The sequence below is a fragment of the Mixophyes fleayi genome, chromosome 11 (genome assembly GCF_038048845.1).
Source record: "Mixophyes fleayi isolate aMixFle1 chromosome 11, aMixFle1.hap1, whole genome shotgun sequence".
In the NCBI taxonomy this organism is placed as follows: domain Eukaryota; kingdom Metazoa; phylum Chordata; class Amphibia; order Anura; family Limnodynastidae; genus Mixophyes; species Mixophyes fleayi.
Window position 1 is genome coordinate 20,884,822 of NC_134412.1, and position 27,345 is coordinate 20,912,166.

The following is a 27,345-nucleotide window of genomic DNA, read 5'->3' on the forward strand; positions in this document are numbered from 1 at the left end:
CACTAAATAAAAAAAAAATTAGATTTCACTTACCTTATCTTCCTCTAGCTGCTCCTCGCGATGCATGCTGAGAGGGGAGAGGAGGGGGGAATAACTTTATTCACACTGTCTGTCAGTGACAGACAGTGTGATACCTCAGAGGCGCCGGACAGACTATCACATGATCACTGACTGACGTCAGTGATCATGCGGACATTAAAAAACAGCGGCGGCCGCCCCGCCGCCGCTGCTGTGCATCTCTCTCGTGCCGCTGAACCGCTGAATAGATTAGAAAATCTAGTCAGCGGCGCCCTGCATGTCCCGGCGCCCTAGGCAACTGCCTAAGGTTGCCTAATGGGAGCGCCGGGCCTGGCCCTACCCCAACTATAAATCTGGGATTACATATTAAATTTACATCCCCCTCCAGTGCAACATGGTTTTGCCAAGGTGCAAAGTTTTTTTGTTTTTTTTTCTGCTTTTCTCTCCTTAATGAATCGGGCCCATAACACTTGCTACAGTAATGATAATGTGTCTGATCTACTAATTCAGCTGAATATTACTCTGTAGTAAAAAAAGTAGAATCAAAATGCTTTACAGGTAATCTCTGGTATTATGGACTGTTGTGCTGAAAGGATACATCATTTTTGGTAAGAAGATAGGAATTCTGTTCCCAGCAGAGTAGTGGCGGGTAGTTAATGATGAGGTTCTTAAAGTTCTTTAATACAAGCATATGCAACATATTTCTAAACCCCCCCCCCCCTATGGTGATAGTTTACATAGTACGAGGGAGTTTAATACAAAGTATTTTTTTTTTTATTATTATTATGAATGAATGGTCTAAACAATCCTGCACCAGCTAATGTCTGCTCTAATTCACAGGTCTTGATATTTTGTGGTAGCTCCGTTAATATCTTTCACAGACTGAGTTTACAGTGCCTGATAGTCTTACAGTATTATTTTTTTTTTCCCCCCTGTTTATGCAACGGAAGCATTTATCCTGTATTGTTCCAGATGACCGTGTGAATAACCCTGGAATAGTCAGAGATTAAATACCCCTTTTTTTGAAAGTAACAATGGAATTGCCTGCTAAATAGAACACAGCAGAGGGGTAATCTATATGCGCACACCCTTAGAGATTACATCCCCTACGCCCGGAGAACGCTTTGATAGAGTGGTGATTACTACTTGGTCAACGCCACTTAGCCAACACTGTGTATAGGGTTTATTGCGCTCGCTGGGTGTGAACAATCATGGGTGCAAGACATCCGGATATGCGGTATTCGCATAGTTGCCTACTCTCCAGGATTGTCTGGGAGACTCCAGAATTTTTGGGAGTTCTCCCAGACTCCCGAGAGAGCAGGCAAAAATCCCGGATCCAGCTGTCCCCGTTATTGTAGATGGTGGGGGCGGGGCTAAATGAGCCATTGTAGCCCCTCCCCCTGTTGCGACTGGCTATAATTGCCTAATATTGACAGGGACGGAGCCTAATGGCGCACCATGCATGGCCACACCCCCTCGACTGACCCCCTCCCGGACAGCTGCCTTCAAAAGTAGGTAAGTATGGGTATTTGTGAACGCTGAGTGTTCACCAGGTATACTACCAGTGGTCTCTTAAACGCCACCGGTAAGCCATAAAGGGTTGTGTTGACCAAGCAATAAATTCTGCTTAGATAGAATGCACGATGGACGCAGGAGCAGCGCCTGTGTGTACAAGCCTGTAATGTGTCATGTTAATTCCTTGGAGGTTCCTTTCATAATAACACGTTGTGGCATGTCTAAGTATTACAGCTTAGTCCTCACTGAATTGCTTCACTGCCCTGCTGTCTTGTAATAATAATATCTGACATTCCTATAATTGTAGTAATAGGTTATCTCACCATTGGTTGACGCCTGTTTCGCAAATATGCCTCCGCTCCCTGCCAATATTAAGTTGTGTAAGATTTTGTCTCTGTCATTGCTCTGTTAGCTTTTGTCATTATTGCGCTTACTTGTGTATCATAATTTTTGTTATAAGTTTCCATCTAAACGTTTATTCTAAATTGCAACAACAGTGCTATATACAGCGTTTTAAAAAGGAAATTCACTGTTATAATAAAACCTTTGCAGGTATGTTTTTTTTTTTTTGTTTTTTTTACCGTAGTGGTTCATGGGCCAAGTGTTTGTAGTACCTGCCAGATACGCGGAAATGCCAAGCAATCAATCATAAAACACTTTCTAGATAATTTGTACAGCACGTAGGTGAGGTTTTTCCAAACTGGCAGAATTCGGTACTGCTGAGGCTAAAAACAACTCTTATTATATTAGAGCAAGCTGCTAGTTTCAAATGGCGTTTAGTCGTCAACCCTGTTAAATGGAAAAAAGTACACCAAAATATAGTTATATAGTTCTGTCTATTAGAATGTCCTACTCATTGAAGGGTATGTGCAGATGACCATTTTAAGGGCTGAACCAATATTCACCAGAGGCAGCCAATCAATTCACTAGACACTTGTGACATCACTATCATGCCTCATGTTCCTAGTGACTTGATTGACTGCATTCTTATAAATAATGGGCAACAAAATGGCTGCCCCCATTGCATGGAGACCACAGATGCACTATAAGTGAGAGACATACATAAATATCTATAAAGGTGGTGACATATATTAATTTTATAAGAGTAGCAGTTGAAATTCTGCAATAGCTGAGTGGAAATTGCCATAATGATCTATCTCTTTCAAAGGATGTCCTGCTGTGTTTACTGACTGCAAGCAATAACCCATTGAAATATATTTTTACACTAAATGTGTTTTTTTTCCCTTGCAAACATGATGTAAACAATTTAAATAGATGGAAATGCTTCATCATCGGCTATTTATATAGCGCCACTAATTCCGCAGCGCTGTACAGAGAACTCGCTCACATCAGTCCCTGCCCCAATGGGGGTTACAGTCTAAATTCCCTAACACACACCTATAGATCGAGAGAGACGAAGGTCAATTTGATAGCAACCAATTAACCTACTAGTATGTATTTGGTGTGTGGGAGGAAACCCATGCAAACACGGGGAGAACATACAGATAAGGCCATGGTCGGGAATTAAACCCAGTGCTGTGAGGTAGAAGTGCTAACCACTGAGCCACTGTTCTGTCTCTCAGATAGGAGGGTTTTTTTATTTTTTTTTCTCAAAACTCTGGATATCCAGAAAGTTTGGATAACAAACAAGAAGAATGAGTAAATAATTGTTGCTTCTGCATGGTAAAACTTACATATGTGATTACCATGTTTGGACCTATAGTCAGTGCAAAGCGCATGACTTAAACGTGTTCTAATTATGTGAATGCGTGGTGCACTGTCAGATAATTATTCAAATGTAATATTTTGGGCATAGTGCCACAAAACCACAATTTCCACAAACTTCCCAGACACTATTTCCCATACCTGTACAAATCAATAATAAAAAAAAAAAGTTGCAGAAAAATAAACTGATTTTATTCCTCTGTTCAATCTGGTAAAGGTCATTATGGTTTTGGGAACAATCTGCGGAAGATTAATCTGCGCCTGTTACGGGATTGTAGGTCTGGTAAGAAGGCTGCATAGTGGAAAGTGAAAATGTCACTTCTAAATCCAAACTTCTGTCACTTTAAGTGGACTTTAGTTGCTCAAATGATCTTAAGTGACCATCTATATATATTTGACCAATCGTATGCACTCCCGTTTTATCCACATCATTGTATCTTCTAACTTCACTAATTCCCCAAAATTAGAGTTATGCCACAGAGGGTAGTTTGGATCCAGCCCTTCGCCTCCCAAGAGCGCATGTGGCACTGAACATATCATTGAGGCCTATCTTATAATTGGAGCCACCACACTTGGTTTGTGTGGGATCAAAACAACCTGTAGTGGTTCAAGGGAGGGGTCCGACCGCTCCCCCAAAAAGTGTCCAAGAGCAGCATCATGTGAGGGATTATGTGAGTAAGGTGAGAAGCAAGATAGTAAAGTCTAAGGTTAGGCAAGGACCAGTCCAGCTGAGGTCTTTGTCCTACATAAAGTATTGAAGCACACCCTATCTCTCCTCCCTCCCCATATCAACGAGATTAGGTACTTGTTAATATTTTGAAACCCATATCACGGCAAATACACTGGAGAATGTTGTAAAGTATATAAATATTTGGGTTGGATTACCATTTTAATAAGATTAATTCTTCCAGTGACTGTAAGGGGAAGTCTTCTCCATGTATGACACTTATTTTTAAGGTATTCAGGTCTATATTGAGTTTAACGTAGTCAGACGCATGAGCCGACACGTAAATTCCCAAATACTTAAACTTGCAAGTCCATTGGATTGACTTGCAGAACGTAGCACCAAGTGGAAGTTGCCAACCTCGAGGTAAAACCACTGATTTATTCCAATTCTGAGACCAGAATAGTCCCCAAACCCTCAACCACTTCCAGAAGATTTGCCAATGAGCCATCATGGTCTGTAAGTAAGATCAAAAATATCGTCCGCATATAGCGGTTTACTATCGGAGATATTCCCCATCTGGATATCCTTGACTTTTTCATGAGAGTGGATCAAACAAGCCAACGGTTCTATTGCCAAGGCAAATAAGGCAGTGGACAATGGGCAGCCCTGCCCTGTGCCCTGACCCATATCAAACGGAGCTGTCGAAAGACCGTTGATACTTATCCTGGCCGCTGGTGTCAAATAGAGGAGCCTAACAAGTTTGATGAACCTGGAGCCAAAAAAGAAACTCTCTAGAACCTGCCAGAGATAGTCCCACTCAACCGAGTCAATGGCCTTGGCCGCATCCAAGGACACGACCACTGCTCTCTCCCCAGGCGACTGAGCCCTCTGGATATGTGTAAATAACCACCTGACGTTAATCAGGGTAGACTTGCCAGACATAAACCTCGTCTGATCTGGGTGGACCACCTCCTGAATGACTCTATTAAGCCTTATAGAAAGGATTTTAGCAAGGATCTTGGCATCAGTGGTGATTAAGGAGATAGGGCGGTATGATTCTGGGCGTAGGGGATCTTAACCCGATTTTAATATAAGGACGACTATGGCCTCTGACGTAGATGAGGGCAGCGAACCACATTCCAAGAACTGAGAATAAATCTCTAAATGTTTGGGAACAAGGAATTTGTTGTATTCTTTATACACTTCTATAGGAATACCATCAATACCTGGGGCCTTACAATTTGGAAATGATGAAATGGCTGCCCTAATTTCGTCTTCTGTAATGGGGGAGTCTAGGAGGTCGGCCGATTTTGGTGGTAGTTGCGGGAGTTTAACTCTTTTAAGGTAATGGTCAAGTTCGGTGGGTGCATATTGTGTCTTTCTTGAATATAAATTATTGTTATACTCGAAGAAAACCTCAGCAATTTTAGGTCCTGTAAACTGCTTTACATTATATTTGTCTAAGATAGTAGAAATGGTCCTGCTGAACATCTCATATTTTGCTAGACATGCCAGATAACCCCCCCCCCCCCCCCCCCCCCCCATATCGTCTTGGAAATATTGATTATGTGTAGAGAACATAAGCTTTTGACTATTCTTATCATATAGGAAGTTGGACCAATCAGATTAAGCCCGTAACCAGTTTAATCTGTCTCTAACATCATGTGTACCAATATATAAAACATCCAGATCTCGACATTTCTGTGTTAAATCAGACTCCATCTCTCTATTAAGTTTTTTAATTCCAGCTATTTTGTTTATAAATGTGCCCCTCATGAAAGCTTTAAATTAGCCCCCCAACACAACGGGATTGATCTCTATCGAATTGTCTAGAAAATAGGTTTGGTAAGTACGGGAGTGACACAAAAATTGTCTGGCATCTGGGTTTCTAAACCTCCAAACATCTATTAGTCCCATATTATGGTTAGTTGTTAGCACTTCTGCCTCACAGCACTAGGGTCATGAGTTCAATTCCTGACCATGGCCTTATCTGTGTGGAGTTTGTGTGTTCTCCCTGTGTTTGTGTCGGTTTCCTCCGGGTGCTCCGGTTTCCTCCCACACTCCAAAAACATACTAGTAGGTTAATCTCTCGTAGCAACACTTCTGGACATCCATAGATTGTAAGCTTGCGGGCAGGGCCCTCCTACCTCTCTGTCTGTATGTATTACCCAGTATTCTTTTAATACTGTGTTTGTGCCCAATTGTAAAGCGCTACGGAATATGCTGGCGCTATATGAATAAATGATGATGATTACCTGTATTATATATAATCTACAAGTAGGTTCTGATTTAACGTAGGTCGGTCTTTAGTGGGTTCCCAAAGAATACCAGGTAAAGACCCACACTTTTTTTGCGGCAGTCTTGAAAACGCAAATCATTTATTTAATCAACAGTGACGGATAACTATGAATCCAATGATTATATTACTCTGAAATAAATACATTCTACATTACACACCATTGTGTTGGTCACATATTAGAAGAAGCTAATTCGGCTAAATATGGTTTAAAGGCACGGTTCAAAACCATGGAATAAAGTATCGATTTCTACTAAGGCCTCTGGGTAAACGAGTCCTAACTCATCAATCCATTTTTATCTCATAATGAAGGAGCACTTTAATGAAATTACCCCCTAACGATGGAGGAAGACGAGTAAGTTAACGAAGAATAAATGGTCAACTTCTATGTTGCAGATCTGAAATAAGGGGTTGGTTAGGTCCCCACAAAGAAGGGACATTTGATGACTGTGAAAGCTGATTTTTTTATTTTTTAGAAAAGTAATGTTTTACTTATTGGCTTGTGAAAAACAATAAAACACAAACATTGCATTGTATTCAAAGGACATTATTACATAGTAAAAAAAATAAAAAAATATTTGAAAGATTAGTCCTATTATTATTATTAGTTTTCTGAGATGCTATCAACATTATAACTCATTTTTAATAGAAGACAAAAGGGTATATTTACTAAACTAGGTTTGAAAAAGTGGCGATGTTGCCTATAGCAACCAATCAGATTCTAGCTGTCATTTATTTAGCACATTCTACAAAATGACAGCTAGAATCTGATTGGTTGCTATAAGCAAAATGTCTTTTTTTCAAATCCGCAGCTTGATAAATTTGTCTTCTATTAAAAATGAGTTATAATGTTGATAGCATCTCAGAAAACTAATAATAATAGGACTAATCTTTCAAAAATGTGTTATTTTGTATTATGTAACAATGTTATTTGAATACAATGCAATGTTTTACCTATTGGCTTGTGAAAAGCGATAAAACATTACTTTTCAAAAGAATTTTTTTTTTCTACCCCAACGAGGGGGAGAAAGAGTTAGGAATGGGGTGGCAAGTTCTTAGGGGTTTACTGTTTACTATTATTAGGTGTTTAAGCAAGAGCAATGAGGTTTGTGAACTATAGTCATGTCTGATAATTACACCGTTGGATGGTTACTTATTAATGAATGTCTCTCGAGTCACCGTGGTAGCCCAAGGAATAGACCTGAAATATCTGAGGAACGTCAAACAGTGATTAAAGGAGGCTCGGCTACGTAATAACTCGTCCAGGGAGTCCATGTATTTGGAAGTACACTCAGGGTAGCAGTGATCCTTTCCAATCTGTATAATGACCAAATACAATTTATACTGCCGCAATTGAAGGAGCAGAAACATCCTTCCAATTGGCTGCTATCAGGCCTTTTGCAGCGTTTAAGATGTTTCATTAATTTCTGCGTAGATCGTGGCGTGTCAGGAATGGGTCTGGGGAGTAGCGAGAATAATGGGGAATCAGGGAATGTCACTTGTGTGATTGAACTGATGAGAGCATGAACTTGCTGCCAATAGACTTCCTTCTACAGCACCCACCTTACTGGGCACTTGGGCTGATACCCCTGACCTCTTCTTTCAGATCAGGGTTGCTGTGGGTGTTTCCGCTGGCCCCTCACAATGACCAGAGCTGCAGGGTAAGCGGGCAGAGCGTTGTTACTAGACACTGGGTCCCAAACATCAGAACAGCAGCAGTCTCTGAAAACCCACTTTTTCAGACAAGCTTATAATATTCCTCTACCACCCTCTTAATCTCACTAGGTTACCCTATTACCACCCTCTACACAGCTAACCCAAGACAACAGCCCTCTGACCAACATAGTTATGTAACTGAGCACACAGGCCACTAAATACTATGTAACCTTTGCATTGTAGCTGGACAAATACTCAATATGATGTAGCACTTACCCTTGTGTATCAAACCATTGTCCCATAGATTGTAAGCTTGCGAGCAGGGCCCTCTTACCTCTCTGTCTGTATGTACAACCCAGTATTGTTTTATTACTGGTTTTTCCCAATTGTAAAGCGCTACGGAACCTGCTGGTGCTATATAAATAAATGTTGATGGTGATGAGTTAGATAAAGAGTAGTTGGCAAGATATTATATAGTCAGGTATAGCAAGCAGGGAAGGTATATAGCAACACTATTGTATTAGCAGTATCAACACTGCTATTTTAAATATATCCTTATAAATATACTTGTGACCTTTGCTTGTGTTCCTGTGGGTCAAGGGGTCAAAGTATAGAGAAGAGATTTGTCCAGTAAAGAAAACGAATACAGTGGGGTACAGTTGGGCTCTTTAAGCACTCTCGGAGGTCTTAGCGCACCCACGTGTGCACGATGACATCATTGCACACGTGTGTATGTCATCCATGTTGGCATGTGCGATGTCAATGGCCCTGCGCTGGTTAGGTCCTGTGTAATCTTTTGACCATGGCTCCTGCAATGTGGTCAGGGGTGTGGACGCCATTCAGTCGTTTCTTTACAACTTCCCAGTTTCTTTAATTCTATATAAAGGATGTTAATGGTATCCAAGATGAATATCTCATACCTCCCAACTTTCCCAATTTTAGCAGGACATGCAGATCTGAAGGCTGTAAAGGGGTAGGCCTTAACCAAAAGTGGAGTTTTACCTAAATTTTCTTATTGATGGGCAGGGTTTGGGTGGAACAGGGGTGTGTGGCCCCAATTTCGTGATTTAAAATGTTGGAAGATATATCTATTAGCTACCTTTACATCATCTCCCGTTGTGAAGGTACATCAAGTGCAGAAAGCATTACAATAACCCTGGGATTGACCTCCCCTCCCCCTCGTTGGGTAAATTTATTATATTTTACAAAAAAGCTTTAATAATAATTTTTTCAGCTTTGAACCTGATTTCTATCACCAATTATAATCTACTAGGACGGGGTGTAATTTGTACCACCGTATGCAAAATTATTTAGTTGTATTTTTTCTTGAACATCCAGTGCACAAATGTTATTTTTAGACGTTTCTTAGATACAAGGTCAATACATTTCTAGGGGTAAACGGTATCAAGCTGAGAGTTTTTCAAGCGGGTTTGAAAAACCAATCAGATTCTAGCTGTCATTTATTTAGTACATTCTACAAAATGACAACTGGAATCTGATTGGTTGCTATAGGCAACATCTCCACTTTTCAAACTCGCTGAAAAACTCTCAGCTTGATACATTTACTCCCTAGTATGGAGTAAAGGTACTAATGCACGTCCAACTTTATTGTCAGGGTTTGTGCATTGGAGTTTGTTGCTCTTGATTAAAATTACTGATCGGCTATTACAGATAGATGTCTCGCTATTCGATTAAATGTATTGGTTTACCTTATTACTGAAATTAAGCGTAATATGTGGTCCTTTTGAAAGCGAGAGGGCTCTCGTGTAGCCCCTGAAGTAATTCAGGTTCCCTATCACTGATGTGTACAGTTAAGTTACCTCATCCGTCCATCGAAACCAAATTTGCAGTCAATCACATAATTGTATAGATGTTCTGGTAACCATGCAAGACAACAATCTATCTACTGCCGTTTATTCAAAACCTCTGATTTGGATCTGCTTTTAATGCGCAGTTTTCAGAAATCATTCATCTAGACTATCCCAAAGGGCCAATAAAAGCGATTTTTAAAGCATAATCGACATTGAGGAAAAACTTGAAACACAATCTAAAATGCTCACTAAATAGCGTAACCAGGGCTATAATTGATCACATTTGGAAAAATAAAATGGGATTAGTGAGACATATGAATCAATCAGAATTATTGAGCGCTAGCCAGAATAAGGAGGAGGATGAATGGATTATTCCTATTTTGACATAAAACACCACTGTAACTGAATTATATTGCAGAATGATCCCATTAATGGGAAATAATTTGTTGCTAAACCTACATTTCCAAAGGGCTTACAGATGGGATTGATTATAAAGGCTGACGTTTAGGATGTTCAAACAAAAAGTAGACAATAGTTTTAAGAAACAAGATGGGCACTTTTCCGTGTTGTCATTCAATAATTAAAGCTGGTTTTATTTGGCATCCCAATAACAGTATAAATTTTCCATGTACTGAATTCCGTACCTGTGAAAGTTCTAATGCCTCTAACCTGCCTGGGGTCAATACAGTCCTCTGTGTGCTGTTTATAATTTTCTTCTTGCAATGCTTACCAGAAACACATGGCAATGTTTTAGTCACCTAACTATATGGTAAGTCCATAACCGATTTCTTAAATACGCCGTTTAGCCCTCTTCTGGGCTGGCATAAATATTCATGAGTATCATTGAGTGTGAGAAGGGAGAATGCTCATCAAACTGGAGGTAACTTGGGCAGACCCTAAAATCCAGTTGGAGTTGACTGCATGTGCGGTCATCTGTCAATCACACGAACCAGCCCCAATTTAGCCTCTGTGCTGTATCTGAGTGCTGAACAGAGGGACTGGTTGAATGTTGCCACCTACCTGTGCATCTAAATTTAATACTGATCCTGTCGCTTAGTAATCAGGCCACAAAGCAGTATCGGCCAGTGTGTGGGTAGAGGTAGGACTCATCAACACAAGGGTAATACGCGTTGAGATCAGTGTGTATACAGCTCAGACAACACACACACAGATATAATATATACACATACATACAGTAACATTCTGGTTATTATGAATCCAAATTATCCACCAGATGGGGGATTGGCAGTTTTGAGTAGCGATACATGGCCAATTTGATCTAAAACAACCATATTATGTGTTGGACTTGGGTGTTTGAATCATTGTGTGTATGAACAGAACACTGGAATTTAGGATTAGCTATAGTTGTTAATTCTTTCAGTCCTGGCAGGTGCACTTTAATGTCCCACAGAACCAACTTCTGTCACTCCTGTCTCCTCCCCTCCCAGCCCGCCAGTCTGTGCAATCATGTCCGTTTGTCCCAATGGAAATGCGAGCCGAAGGCTGGTTACGCAACAAGGAGCAGTGCCAGTCGGAGGTCGGATATCACAGACCAAACCACGAAGAAAGAAAACGAGAGCGACAAACAGGGTGCAAAGAAAAAGTGTTTTTTTTTCCTTTTGTGTACACATTATACAATGTGAGTTGTACATAGAGAGAAAAAACGTCAGACACTAATTAACGATAAAAATATATAATAACATCCATACAGGAACACAAATTCAAATATTGTAACAATACCTTTGAGGCAAGAACGAGTTACACGCAGTACACAGCGTAAAAAAGTGCTAGATCAGGACACATAAAAAGGAGCGAGTGAGGGGGCATCGGAAGCCGTTAATGGTTTTAGTGAGAAACACATTTGGTAACATGGAGAGAGAAATAGATTTTCTTTAGATTTCTTTTTTTTTTTTTTTCAACCAAGCTAACGAATTAAAAACAAACCAAAACGAAAAAAAAAAAAAAACACCCCTACGGAAGAACGGCAGGGGTAATAATTATTCCATGAAGATTTGGCTAATCTTGTTTTTTTTTTTTTTTATTTATTTTACTTATTTAAATACTTTATACACCCATATTCTACTACTTACAAAGTCAGTTTGCTTATTAAAACCAAAATGTGTCAGTTACAATGTTGTCACCATATGATCCTTTCTAGCATAGCCTACAGCCGATACGCTATGCTTTACACTATGGTAGATTTCAATCACAAGTTTATTGCAGCTTTTAACCTAGACAGCGCCAGCTCTCTCTGCTCCCCGTTACAAAGAAAAGGTCAAATTCACAGCGCATCAACCTTTGCCGAGTTGACCTCTTTATAGCATTGCAAAAGTTGTCTTCCCCACTTCTTGCCATCTCTATATTATATTATACACAGCAAGACAAGGTGACCGGTTTTTATACGCTACACAGGACACAAAGAAATCTGGTGGGTAAATTGGGAGATGGTGCATGGACGCTACATTAAAAATAAAATAAAAAAAAAAAACACCAAAAAATACAACTTGACGTCGATGTTTCTAAAGCATCCTTTGCAATGACCTCTTTAGATAGTACAAAAGATAATTATTGTATTACACATTATGGGGCTTATTGAATAGTATGATGTGTTGTTACCCATAGCAACCAGCGATTATCTTTTAGTAATTTCACCGTTGGAAGGCTGAAAGCAGATTTCGGATTGGCTGGAATGGGTGACTGGACCCCGCCCTGGTTTTTTATCATTATTCGTCAGGGAAGAATACGGTTTTAAGTTACAATTTCAGGGGTTTAATAGTGTCATTTCTCATAGGAATTAACTGTCCTCAGACGCCATGTTATCGGAGCCTTTCCAATAGCAGAAAGAATATCTAAACAGGATCCCAACAGCGAGAAGAAAATGGTGTGTATTAAACGAAAATAGTCATTGCTTCATTTTGCAATTAATTTCCATTGTGACCAGTAACCAAAATAGTGAAACAATAATCCATTCAAAACAGCAGGCAAACACAACTGAAACCCAAGGGGCAACTTAAAATTGACCACGATAAGTGCGTTACTCTCATTTGGTATTTCAAACGCATTTGAATTACCAAACAAACTTTTGTCAAAATTTACTTCAGTGGGAAACCTCCAAGACTCCTTGTTAATGAACCAACACAGAATGGAGGCAGCCATTTTGAGAATGCAGTAAAGACCAGTGATATCGACCAATGTCACGGATTCCCAACAAGTTGATAGGCCGCATTCTAATGAACAATGCTCTAGCCGACAAAATGGCTGCCTCCACTGGCTGTAGACAATAGATGCACATGGACAAAAAGATTCAAAGCTAGCCTACGATAGATATAATGAAACAGACAGATGTGACCATTACACAACGTATGTGTGACCATATACAGACATAAATTACTAATTATCTAACATTTAGTGCTCTCTACACGTTATTACTGCAACCATACAGGCTGAACTCTCTCTCTCTCCACCAGTCAGGATTTCACGTGAGCAGATATTCCAGACAGCCAAACTTAACTTTACGTATGTTACTTGTGGCTATGAAGCTCTTTCATACTATTCATTAGACGGAAGTGAAAAGATATTTTTATTACCTTGTTATAATTGCTAAAGAAAAAAGTAAAATTTAACGACACGTTTTTAAAATATATTTACATCTATAGTTGGGTTCTAGAAACAGAAAAAAAAACCCACCCTGCAAACATTTGTGCTAAAGTGCTACTAAACATTGACATAATGCAGTAGATTTGATTTAAACGACAAAAGTCTAGGGAACATGTGAATGCACTGCTATACTTGAGCATATCATAGAAGAGAAACAAATGGGGGGAAATGAAATAAAAAAATAATTAATCCCACCATGCAATGGAAAACAGTCTTGTCATAAAGGGAGAGGAGGAAGTTTTGGAACGAAGAGGTAAAAATTTGTATATGTACGGGTATCAATGTGCAACGATCAAGCGGTAGATGAACCAGGAGCAACGTTCTGCGTCTCTCACCCCGACACATCTTAGTACAAAGGCTAAAGCGGACGCTCTGCAAAGAAGGAACTATGATGTTCTTGATGATTCAAGCTAAAAGAAAACCAAATATGTTTGTACTGCCGGCTGCTTCTATATGTCTAAAAATGTCACACTGGGGCATATTTAATATAAATTGTAAATGTGCAGAGAGTAGACCATAGCAACCAGATTCTAATTGTGATTTTTCCTCAGTTAGAAAATGAAGGCAAAGTGCAACATTTTATTTATTTTTACGTCTTAAGTTTATTTTGCGCACTTTTAAGATATTTGGCTACGGCCTACTTGGCGAAAGCCTGGACTATACCTTGTACTTTTGACTAAGCTTTCTACAGAACGTTTCGAAGCTCTTTTATTATCGCGTCTCAGAGCTCCCGTGCGGCATAATGTACTCTGTGCTTTAATGAGCGTTACCACAGAACTCCATTTTGTTTTTACCTAGAAATTCAGGCACGTGAAGCAAACACTTGTCAAAAAGTGGGTGTAAAATGTCCTTTTGTTGACATGTTTTTACTATCGGTCTCAAAGCATGTTTAATAGGTTTGAGAACACCCGTTAAACACTTTAAATTGAGTGGCTTTGATCAGGTGCCTTTACCATTTAGAGTGAATTAGTCGCCTGCATAGTGAAGGCAGCCATTTTGTGTGGTGAACGAATAGTCACGACAAAACAGCTCATAAACTAAAGGAAGTAAATGGTCAACTAGCGTATGCGTCGGCAATGGATACACAATAATAGAATCAAATAGTAAAAAACTGTCAGGAGACAAAACCTACGTACATTTTGGCTTAGTGGCGTTTCTCCCCAAAATTCTTCAGCACTTATTAAAAAAATGTTACATAGGGAAGAAGTGGAGATTTTTCCAGCCTCAGACATACACACACACATTCATACATGGAGGTTTTGTACGGAAATTAGTGTTCAAAAGATATACAAAAAAAAATCAAATCACAGGACAGAAGAGTCCTGATAACCGCCCCTGTCAAACGTTTTTAGTAATGAAACATGTAACCGTTGCCTAAATATATGTAGGATACAGCCATTTTGTGGGTTGAACCAATATTTAGCCTGTCGATTCGCTGTGAGCCTGTGATGTCACTGACTTCTAGCGCACCGATAGGCTGCAGTCTACATGAATTAGATTACAAAATGGCTGCCTGTACTGTCAAGTAGGCAGCTAGTACGCGTTAACAGTCAGAATCAACATTTTTTTATTTTTACAATCAATGGTTTAACCATATTGATTAGTGACTCTAATACTTAAACAAGGTAAAGATTTTTATGTGCACCCCAGGGATTCCTTACTTTTAGCTTTTATTATCTAATCTTTAACCATGAACAATTTGCGCACAGAGCGTCAATGCAAATTGCTGAGGTGATCGCTGAAACAATATCTCTCCCTGAAACAAAATGGAGAACGCATGCGTTTCCATCTATCCACATGACATCCACTGTCATGCTGCCTACCACAAGCAGGTTTGGAAAATGGTATTTTGAGGACAGCTGGTCTGTCACAGGATAAAATGTAGATGAAAAGGGAAGAGGTTTAGTTATATTTTACAAATGTTCTACTATTTTCCACAACGCACCTTAGACATACTTGCCAACTTTGGTTGATCGGGGAGAGGTGGACGTGTTGCGGGCGGGGCCCGGCAGGACGCATTATTTGGCCCTGCCCTCTAAACGTCCATCACAGTTTCTATCCAATCACAGCAGGGGGCGGGGCCACGATGATGCAGGATTGCGTCATAAGCCGCGCCCTCCACCACTTTAATAAAAGTAGTATTTAGGAACCGGGAGGTTACCCTGAGCTCCCGGGAGTCCGGGAGGACTCCCAGAAATTCGGGAGTCTCCCAGAAATTCCAGGAGAGTAGGCAACTACGACCTTAAAAAAATGGAGAAGAGGATTGGATCGGTCTCTTGCATACACATAGGCAGGCCATGCACCAATTTTAGCTTAGTGAGCAGCGACGGCATTTGAGGATTTAATGTAAAGACACAAATGGGACTGGAAAATGCAGAAGACTTACTAGTGATGTATTGTCTCTATTGAATACAATCTCACTGGTAGTAAGAGAGAAAAAAAAAATGCTTGCACACTTCATTCAATCACACAACAACTTCCTTGGTGCTATATAAGGTAACCTGTCTTCCAGCAATGACAAAAGGGAATTACGGATGAACGGAATTTGACTATTATTGGAGCACTTGTAAAACTAGTCAGTGACTTCATTTGAATATTTGCTTCTTTCATCTTTGCTTTCGACGGGGAATAGCAAATAACCGGCAAGCAATATTACAAAACAAACGAAAGAAACTGTGGCCATTTTATTGTGTGATGGGCAACCTATGTGTTGTAAATCCTATTAATATTTTGTATCTTTAAGGCAATCTATACAGTGGATCTACCATTGGTGAGGCAGGTGCTGTGCTGCGGGGCCCATGGAGATAATGGGGCCCACTGCATGGCAGATGCAGAGAATCGGGGGCTCCAGCTCCCTCCTCCCCGCACCGGAGCCCACAGCTCGTTCCGCCTCTAAGTGTATGTATATATTATATATAAAATCTTAATTTCCACATAATGTTGTCCATGGTTTTTAAGGACAAATATTGGAATTAAATGTTCAAAGCCCTGGGACCAAGAATTGCAATATGACAAAGGGACTCTTAGAGAGGTGCAGTATTTTGGCCTTATGTAATGCTTTTACAGGAAGAATCTTCTGGTCAAATGTGAAACTGAAAATATATTTTTTTTTTCTCTACAGCAAGGCTAAAAATGTATTAGAAATTTTCAGAACTAAAGTTATGAACATCCCAACAAACATTGATACCGTGAATAGAAATGATTTCAATTCAGCACCCAGAAGCTTGATATATATATGGTTACTTGTAAAAAAGCATAGGTCACCTAGAAATGCACACCATGATCCGAATCCCTGGTGCTGAGAGCATAGTGATTAGATAGTTGTAATTAAAAAATTTTTTTTTAGAATTTGCATTGTTTGTAGTCAATGCACATTCAACATTTGACAATCAATACAGGAGGCATGGATTAATAAAACGGGGTGAAACGCATCAACAAAAGACGTACGAAACACCATAGACATGGAGGAAGCTTCATCAATCATAATCGCTTTACTACTAAGTGAAAAATACATCAAAGTTCCATTATTCATTTTATTCCTTATTGTTATGTTGCAGAGTTACTGTCTAGCACACCAAGATCCTGTGTCAACCCACAACAGTTTGATAATAGTTACAAGTTTAGCACCAAAATCCTTTTTTATCAGAAAGCCAAGTCTGCAAACCTGATGGGTATCCCACTTCTGGTTCCATTAAAAAGTGTAATGTACATTTAAAAGGCTACATAATTTACTGTAAAGGTTACAACCATCAGGGCAAATTAGTCCTCTTCTTCTATATCAAAAGGTATTAAACGGTGTGTCAATCGTGTCGCCCTCCTGCATTCGGACACTGGCAACGTAAGGTCTTAGAGACAAACAGCTTTGGTGACAAACGGTTAAAAAGAAACAGCCGGCCGGGTGCAGGCTCGAGAAAATGACGCTCGTCTAGAATGGTTTTCCGATGTCTTTCCCCCCCAAAAAAATTTCAATGAATGAAAATGAAGTAACAGTGGTGAAAAAAATAATAAAACAAGTTAAATGTGAAACGGTAGAAGAGGTCTTAGCTTAAGAATACCCCATTTTTTTTTTCTTTTTTCTCTCTGTTCTAAGTTTATTTTTCTGAGCAAAATACTAATCCAAGTTCAGTTAAACTGAACAAACTTCACATCTAGGCAACATCATCATTATCAATTAGATATAGTCAAATACAATATTGTACATAGATTTTTCTCCTATACAATATTTACAGTAAGTTAAAAAAAGAAAAACAATAAAACAATAAAACATACACAAACAGTTTATCTCCCCGCTAACTTCATCCTTCCAACATACTGGGAAAAAATGATTTTTTTTTTTAAATTGTCTTCTAAGCAAAAGAATAAAAAAACAGGATACAATTACTATGTAATATGTTTAAATAATGTTAGAACCATGACGTTAAAAAAATATCTAGCTTTTTTTTTTTTTTTTTTATTCCTTTTTCCATCTCTCTCGCAAACCCTTTAAATTTCAGGAGCTATTCGCATCATCTACAGAAGAAAAAAATAAAATTAAAAAAAATGCACGGACACAATTTTTCGACTCCACGAAGTAGATGAAAAACATTAGTGTCTCGTTATGAATAATAACTTCAAAACAGAATACGGCAGAGTACTGCAACGATTGGGAAGCTTTAGGAGCGTGAACCGACGACCGTGGAGGGCAAAATGACTCGTTAGCTTCTATGCTAATGGAAGGTAATGTTTTGCAGTGAGACACGGCAGCAATATGTAGCATAAACAAACGTACAATATGCTAAAAAGTTTTTTTTTTTATACAAACTTCCAGTAGCAAAGGGAGCTCAACACCACACCACAAAAGCCACTTTGCATCTCCTCCCAGACCGAAACAAAATAGCTGTAAAATGTATAATAATACCATTTTTTTTATGCAATGGGATGCAACAGGACATCTCAAAATAATCCCGTAACACATGAAGTATACTGAATGTAAGGAACAGTTAGTTGACAACCCGAAAAAAAAATTAATAAAATAAAAGAACATCTCTACTTGAGATTGGATTAACAAATCTTTATTACTTTGTTGGCAAGAGATGTTTAATACTGCAGAGCACAGGTACGGTACTACCTTTAACAATGTATTGAATATCTTTGGAGAGAATAGCTGTAGGTGTAGATTTACCCTGTCCTTTATTCCCAAAATTAAACAGTAGTATTACAGCCCCCCCCACCACCCCTGGGTTTGGCTATGATCACTGGCTTTCATCATATATCTATTGTGCCAAATAAAGAGTTTGGAGATATTTTTTTTTTCCCGTCTAGATTGATCGCAGCAAATCTCTTAAATATCTCAAAAGAAAACCCAAATTGTTTTATGGAAGCGGAACAGCGTCTTTTGGTTAAAACGAAACAAGTCATGTTAGCAGCCAATGGGTTAAAAATATATGCTTACAGGAGACAAATTATTAGCCGACACGGAGCCGAAATACAGCTAAGATGTGATAATAATATAAAAGAAAATCTCCAATACTTTTGTTTTCCAAGAAAGTATTTTAGTACGGGACCAAACAGAGATTGGCATTAAAACGGGACATACTTTTGTGGCAAACTACCCTCATGGCTGAAAAGATTTGTTAATCCAAAATCTGAATGCCCACCACCTCAGGCCGACTGGGATTCTGACTCTTACACACGCACAACACATACACGCATGCTTCCCAATAAATAATAAGGGCCAATACGTCAGCCTGCCTGCCCCTGTCAGGATATGTCAGTCATTTGGAAGCGGATCTGAGCAGTAGGCGGAGTCAAAAAATCCTTTGTACTGTGTGACGAGGATGGCGTGAGGAGCAAAAGGAAAATAAAACAACGTACATTTAGCAAAACCTTTCTCCGTTGGAGAGAAAAGGTATACAGGACAGAGGAAGAAGACAGAAGTCAAGAGAAAGAGAGGATCACCTTGATTCAAAGAAGCTGCAACTATGCAGAAGCCTGAGGCCTAAAAGTCAAATCCAGGCCTGCAAAACTTACGTCATCTCTCCCCCCCTTATAGCTCGTTGCCGCGGCAACAAAGTCCGGGAAAGAACACTTTTGCAAATTCTGCGTTTTCTCTGCATTCTCAGCCTGGCATGTCTCTCCCCCTCATCTTTCTCGAGTCACTTGTTTTCAGTTTGTGATTAGAATCCACGTTAACAGGTTGGTTTCTGTTCGGCGAAACTGCGATAACCGCCGGGTGTTTTTTTTCGGTCACGCGCACTTGTTCTGTGCTTGTGTGAGTAGGTCGATGAAGGAGTCGAAGAGCTTTTCGAGCCACGGTTGGTTCCTCATGCACTGCTGGACGACCTCTTCTTGTCCCAAGTCGTCGTTCTGTTCTTCTATTGCGTTGGTCTACAGAAAAGGAGAGACAACAGTAGTACAATGCAGGCTGATCTATAGGCGTTTATCCTCCCTGAGCAAACCCTTATTGTCAAAATTTTTCATTCTGTACGCTAGAGACAATCCTCAGTGTATGCCATGTAGTTTCATATTTATCGAAGGGCTGTATTTAAAATACTTGGGGCTAGATTTACTAAACTGCGGGTTTGAAAAAGTGGAGATGTTGCCTATAGCAACCAATCAGATTCTAGTTGTCATTTGTTTAGTACATTCTACAAAATGACAGCTAGAATCTGATTGGTTGCTATAGCCAACATCTCCACTTTTTCAAGCCAGTAGTTTAGTAAATATACCCCCTTGATGTGCTTGGATACACCTTCCCAATACCAAATTGTCCTTGAAAACTGCTATACAGCCACCAACCAAATTATTCAGTGCAGATCTTTCTTAAAATTCCTTATACCCAAACAGCTTCTAGATTTATGCAGAAATAATTAATAGCAAAACATGTGCTATTACCTTTTCTCAATATTGTTCTGGACATACGTGGGGATATTGCCAAAGAGCACTGAGATGTAATTAACTAATTAAAATGTACAAAAATTAATTGAGAAGGAAATATTAGGCCTCATTCACTACTACTGTATATAGGTGCAAATGGGGCTGTACTGAGCAGGGAGGTAACGCGGCATTCCCGGAGGAGGAGGGAGTGCACTGTGCAGGGAGGTCAAGCGGCATTCCCGGAGGAGGGAGTGCGCGGTGCAGGGAGGTCACGCAGCTTCCCTGGAGGAGGAGGAGGGAGTGCACGGTGCAGGGAGGTCAAGCGGCATTCCTGGAGGAGGAGGGAGTGCACGGTGCAGGGAGGTCACGCAGCTTCCCTGGAGGAGGAGGTGTGCACTGTGCTCTCCCTCCTTCTTCTGTGCCGCCCCTTTGAAGGCTGGAGGGCCATACATTTGATCCTTCAACCCTTTCACATTGCCTATCACTGCACTCGCCAGGTACCACTATTTGCTGATTGGTTGCTGTATTTCTGTGCATTTCTTGCACAGAAATACAAATGAAATGAGCCTTACCATATACTGATCTGTATGACTTGATAGGGCAGATAATTTATGCTCATATAACGCTCAAATATAATATAAAACTACAACATTTTAATATATTGTGTAAAATGATATAGTGAACCTAATTATGTACACAATTGAAATGCACTATTTTGTTATATTTATTTTATTATGTTGCTGCTATTACTTGTGACTAGACCAAAACACTTGAAAAAGTGTTTGCAAAAGCCACATCCAGCTACATCGAATTCTCCTACAGAGTAGATGTCAACAGTAGAATATTCTGATGTTTGAAGTCGTTTTAATATGTGTAAACAAATACCATTTTCTTTATTACAAAATACGATAATATAACTATGTTTTTTAAATCACTTTTTATATATATATTTTTAAGGGTAATTTTAGTTAGCCCAAAGCCCCCCACACATTGGGCCCATCAGTGTAAGCCCCTGGTCGACATGACCAGGGTTCCAAAAAAAAACCAACAACACAGGAAGGGACTGAATCAACTTTTTGCCTGAGTCCTTAATGAAATAGTCGGATTGTCTCTAGGATTGTGCCATCTTTCACCGTGTAACTGGGCGTTGTAGTACATTCACCAACTTACCTCTTGCTTGCAACGTAGGAAGATGTGGTATTTGTAGTGATGCAAGGAATGGTACAGGTTATAATAAAGTGACTTCTCAGCATCCACCTTAAATTCCTAAAAGGAAAAACACAAAGACGATGACGAAGACACAGCATTAGAATGTTTCAAAAGTTTGTGGTCCCCAAGCATCCAACTTCCAATCAAAATGCAACCGCTCATAATTAGTTACTGACTAGGGAGAGTACAGTAAGTCACACACACTCTTAACTACACGTCATTTCAGTAAATTTAGCGACACACAAAGAACTTTATAGTCATATATATAATTACAAAACGTATCTGTATAAAAATTTAACTAGCAATATGTATCAGAAAAAAAACAAGGTTATGAATTATATACATTTTTTTCTAATGATGCCTATTTAGTGTGATTTTCCTGTGATACCGCTAGGAGCCAGCAGGTGGCAGGAGCAGGCCAAAAAGGAAGCATCAGTCTCTGGCTCTGGGGCGTGGGGCAGCTAAATGTAGGAAATTAACTAAACATTGCTGCAAAAGCCTAAATAAATGGATTCTAATAATGATAACACTAAATGGAAACATTTTTTTAGTAGTAGTAAATTGTGTAAGAGTGCGGTTTCAGTTGTCACCTAGGTCAGCAGAAAGGGACCCGCGCATCTATGGTAGGTGACACTATTGCTATTAGTGTCTATGCAGAGGCCAGTCTGAGTGTATCTCACAGACAGAAAACTGAACAGCACCAGACAGTTAGCAGGAAATGGCATCAAATGATCCATAAAGCATAATCTAGATATCAAACCCACTAGGAAATCCTATGACCTGTCCGTTGTCTGCCTCCGATCCCAACGTCACCTCTTACCTGTGGTTTGGCTACATTCTTTTTTAACTTGTTGAGAGTTTTCCGGTTGTAGGGTTCACCCCAAGGTTTTATCCTGACGGTAGATTCCCCTGAATCACTATTTAGCTGCGGGAACGTGTGTAGGGCCTCCTATGGGTGAAGAAAAGTGAAATATTAAAACAGATCTTTGGGCCTAGGGTTAATATAAATATAGGTATATTGCTTCAGCAGATCATCTCAGACACCTGCTTAGGGGAGGGTATGGCTCTCATTTGTCAATCATGGCCTTTAGAAAATCAACATTTTTGCAAATAGATGATAAATGCCCTAATATGGCCACAGAAGTAGTCCTAATATGGCACCATAGTAGTCCTAATATGCCCTTATATGGCCACCCTAATAGTCCTAATATGGCCACAGTAGAAGTTCTAATATGGCACCATAGTAGTCCTAATATGTCCTTATATGGCCACTGTAGTAGTCCATATGGCCACTGTAGTAGTCCTAATATGGCCACAGTAGTAGTCCTAATATGGCCACAGTAGTAGTCCTAATATGGCCACAGTAGTAGTCCTAATATGGCCACAGTAGTAGTCTTAATATGGCCACCGTGGTAGTCCTAATATGGCTACTGTAGTAATCCTAATATGGCCACAGTAGTAGTCCTAATATGGCCATTATAGTAGACCTAATATGTCCTTACATGGCCACCGTAGTAGTCCTACTATGGCCACAGTAGTAGTCCTAATATGTCCTTATATGGCCACCGTGGTAGTCCTAATATGTCCTTATATGGCCACCGTAGTAGTCCTAATATGGCCATCGTAGTAGTCCTAATATGTCCTTATATGGCCACCATAGTAGTCCTAATACGGCTACCATAGTAGTCCTAATATGGCCACCGTAGTAGTCCTAATATGGCCCCCTTAGTAGTCCTAATGTGTCCTTATATGGCCACCATGGTAGTTCTAATATGGCTGCCGTAGTAGTCCTAATATGACCTTATATGGCCACCGTAGTAGTTCTAATATGGCCATCGTAGTAGTCCTAATATGTCATTATATGGCCACCATAGTAGTCCTAATACGGCCACCATAGTAGTCCTACTATGGCCACAGTAGTAGTCCTAATATGTCCTTATATGGCCACCGTGGTAGTCCTAATATGTCCTTATATGGCCACCGTAGTAGTCCTAATATGGCCATCGTAGTAGTCCTAATATGTCCTTATATGGCCACCATAGTAGTCCTAATACGGCTACCATAGTAGTCCTAATATGGCCACCGTAGTAGTCCTAATATGGCCCCCTTAGTAGTCCTAATGTGTCCTTATATGGCCACCATGGTAGTTCTAATATGGCTGCCGTAGTAGTCCTAATATGACCTTATATGGCCACCGTAGTAGTTCTAATATGGCCATCGTAGTAGTCCTAATATGTCATTATATGGCCACCATAGTAGTCCTAATACGGCCACCATAGTAGTCCTACTATGGCCACAGTAGTAGTCCTAATATGTCCTTATATGGCCACCGTGGTAGTCCTAATATGTCCTTATATGGCCACCGTAGTAGTCCTAATATGGCCATCGTAGTAGTCCTAATATGTCATTATATGGCCACCATAGTAGTCCTAATACGGCCACCATAGTAGTCCTAATACGGCCACCCTAGTAGTCCTAATATGTCCTTATATGGCCACCATAGTAGTCCTAATACGGCTACCATAGTAGTCCTAATATGGCCACTGTAGTAGTTCTAATATGGCCATCGTAGTAGTCCTAATATGTCATTATATGGCCACCATGGTAATCCTAATACTGCCACCATAGTAGTCCTAATACGGCCACCGTAGTAGTCCTAATATGGCCACCCTAGTAGTCTAATATGTCCTTATATGGCCACCGTAGTAGTCCTAATAGGGCCACCATAGTAATATACTCTTTGATGACTAGTGATGTCAGAGTAACAAAGATAATGACCCCTCTGAGCGGTTTATACAAGGATTCATAACTCTACCGTATTCTAGGTGCAGAATGCACAAGTGACTTTACATTTGGAGAGCAGTGATGTCACTCCCGTACAACATGACTTATAGCCATAGGGTAGTGATGTCACTTGTGTCACATGACATAATGGTCAGGGCAAGTTAAAGGAGGAATAACTTATCCCCTTACAATAAAATGAAACGGACAGAGGATGTCCCATCGGGGTTCCATGACCTGCGTATCATCCTATTCACACCACTCATGAGTTACACAGAAATGTCTCACCCTGTCGCTAATACCTAGTGGATTCATAGGCCGAATATTGGTTCATCCCACAAAATGGCCTCTGCTCCACTGTCTACGGGTGACAGGATCGCTGACATAAGGGAAACCACTAGCAATTTCAAAAGAGTAATACAATATGCGTTTAGGAAGTTTGTTTCTAGAGTAAACAGAAACCTTTCAGTTCAAGCAAACAAGGTCTCTCGTCACATAAAAGGGTCACTGTGAAGGACGCCGGTGTCTGAGGACTTTCATACAATGGACGTTTTTCTATAATAAATTAAGTAAAAGAGACTTCAAACGTTACTTTAGTGGAAAGTCTCAATTAAAATTTTAATAGCTGCAAATATATTCTCATGAGGTAAAATGACCCCGGTTTAGTCAGTTTTATAGGTGAAAAACCTCTCACAATTTGACAGTATATTCTTACCCATTTTTACTGACTAGCAGCCATTATTATCTACCTGGTGGGGTCAGGCGGGGGAGGGGGAGAGGTCGTACCTGAATGGATGAGCTCAGGGAGATCTTTTTCAGCACTTTCTTCTTATGTTCATTTACAATGCCGTCAATTTTTCTCATGGGCGGGAGGTAAAGTTCATCTGGAAAGTGAGGAAAAGATAAAGAGTAATGTTTGTTGTGACCTTGGGACTGTGAGACAACACAAGGTAGACTGCATTACAGGGTTCAGACGGTGTCAGTGAGTCAGCACTATTATTATTTGCCATCAGCTTAGCACTTTTATGTTTCTGTCAACACTGCGTTTAAATGAGCAGCACAGTGGTTAGCGTTGCTTCGTCACAGAGCCGTGGTCGTGGGTTCGATTCCAAACAGGGCCCTATGGTTAATTGGCTTCCGACAAAGCGGAACCTTACACACCGTCTGCAAAGGGAGCGGTTTTGATATCTGACTCCAGCTCACGTGCGTTGAATATTTGATTCCAGCTTGTGTGAATTAATTGCGTCTACTAACACTTAACGAACGTTAAAATTACCCTGCTGACCTTGGCCAATGAACATTGCTAAAAAGGAAAATAAAAATAAATGAATAGATCTTTAGAAAACATCAAATTAATTGCTGAATAGAGAAGCACTTGGAGCAAATCCTGAAACTGAAGGATAACAGCACTTGTAATTTACATCCAGAAAACCCCCAGGTCTTTATACTACCACCCTCCTTTACCGACAGGTACATTCTCTTCACAAAAGTGCATAAGAAAGTGTGATTACCAGCTGTCGCACTCTTTAGAATGCCTTGATAGTAGAGTGTTCCCCTGTACTTTAAATAGGCAGTATAAAATAGGAGCACAATATTAGACTTTTTGGACGACAGCACTCATTTGCAAAATGTAACTATTTGCTGACTAAGCAGCGATTTTAAAACGCCAGTCAGAAAAAACGGTGTTGGTGCTAATCCCGCGCGGTGATCCTCTTTAGTGGTGCTTGACGAGTGCTCTCAGGTAAAAGAACATGAAAAATGGTTTTGCTGACCAAGAAAGACTTTGGTAAAATGCGTAGGATCCGTCCGAGCACACGTGATTACCCACCTCTCCTGTTTCAGACCCTAGTGTATTTTTTAATCCAAAAAAACCCAAAACATTTCTTACCCATTTTTAAATTTTACACTTAACCTATGTTTTACTTTTCTTGAAACTGGAATATTTTTTAGGAACATTCGCCAGACAACATGTTAGAAATATGAATAAAAGAAAAAGAAAAATATATATGCTTGTATCGACAAGCCCTATCACTCCTTCATATTTAAAATAAAAAACACTATTAGTTATCGCTATACTTGGCAGAGCTAGCTGATCACGCTTTTAGGCAAATTAATGGGGATGCGCTGTGTCACGTGCCGTCGGAGAATCGCGCGATGAGGCTCCGCGGTGATGTCTGGCCTGAAACCTTCGCTCATTTTTACCTTCCCCAAACTACTGCAGAAACCCCGTATACCAGGCTCGAGGTTCCTTGGTTATGTACAAATAAGGCACCACTTGGCCTTGCTTGATCGTACATGGCTAATCACGTCCCTCGTACTTTTTGACTGTCTAAGATCTTGTAGCTAAAGCCGCCTTATCTCTACTCTATATAACCTGATTTAGCCTCACTTAGTGTAGAGCTGGACCACCATCAGAACGAGTAGAAGAGTGGCTGAGGTAAAACCCCAAAAGAGGACAATTGATCCGTCAGCAGGGAAAGACTAGCGAAGAAAAGCAAGGTTCTAATTGGTTACTATGGGTTACAACACCTTTTTTGCAGTTACCTGTGCACCAATTCTGATATATCTAATACAGATAAAACAACTCCCCACCTCACGTACGGAAAAATTTATATTTTTGCCTAAACACGCACAAGCATAATTCACGAATGTGCAATAAAGAAAGCACCTATCAGTGTTAGCGGAACGTTCGCAAACAGCCAATCACAAGCGGTTCCACTTTTCTGGACATTCGTGTTTGTCGGTTAAGGTTCCACAAGGTTCTACTCACCACTAGTATCTTCCAATGCTTGAATCATATCTGGGTCTAATGCAGTGCTGACCAACATTTCTATGTAGCTTCGGTACATCTCCTTCATGGCTCTTGTATTCAATACTCGACCCACGGGGACACGCTCTGGGGGAAAAAAACACCACATTTTTGAGAGTTTAACGGCGCACAGGCGATACGTACCACACATAGAATACACAGCCCATTCCTCTCTATACAGACCACAGTGTGTTTCTACCTCAACACTCACAGCTAAATCTATCACAGTTTAAAATAGAAATATTTTGTAAGCCTAGGAATGGGATTGGGAGCTGTACAATGTAAAAGTTATTGGTGAAACAATATTCCATAAGTGTGCACTACAATCTAACTGCCTGCAGGTGGT

The 27,345-nt window shown here is 40.0% G+C and overlaps 1 protein-coding gene across 1 annotated transcript in view; it reads right to left on the minus strand.

Annotated features, from left to right (window-relative positions):
• Window positions 1-16,807: 16,807 nt before the first annotated feature.
• Window positions 16,808-27,345, minus strand: part of PRR12 (proline rich 12) — a 66,713-nt gene continuing 56,175 nt past the window's right edge. Inside the window, exons 10-14 of the mRNA XM_075191340.1 lie at window positions 26,961-27,086; window positions 24,977-25,074; window positions 22,230-22,358; window positions 21,371-21,466; window positions 16,808-19,711 (exon numbers count right to left, since the gene is read on the minus strand). Coding sequence (XP_075047441.1) covers window positions 19,571-19,711; window positions 21,371-21,466; window positions 22,230-22,358; window positions 24,977-25,074; window positions 26,961-27,086 — 590 coding nt within the window. The 3' untranslated portion in view covers window positions 16,808-19,570. The remainder of the gene's footprint in view (window positions 19,712-21,370; window positions 21,467-22,229; window positions 22,359-24,976; window positions 25,075-26,960; window positions 27,087-27,345) is intronic.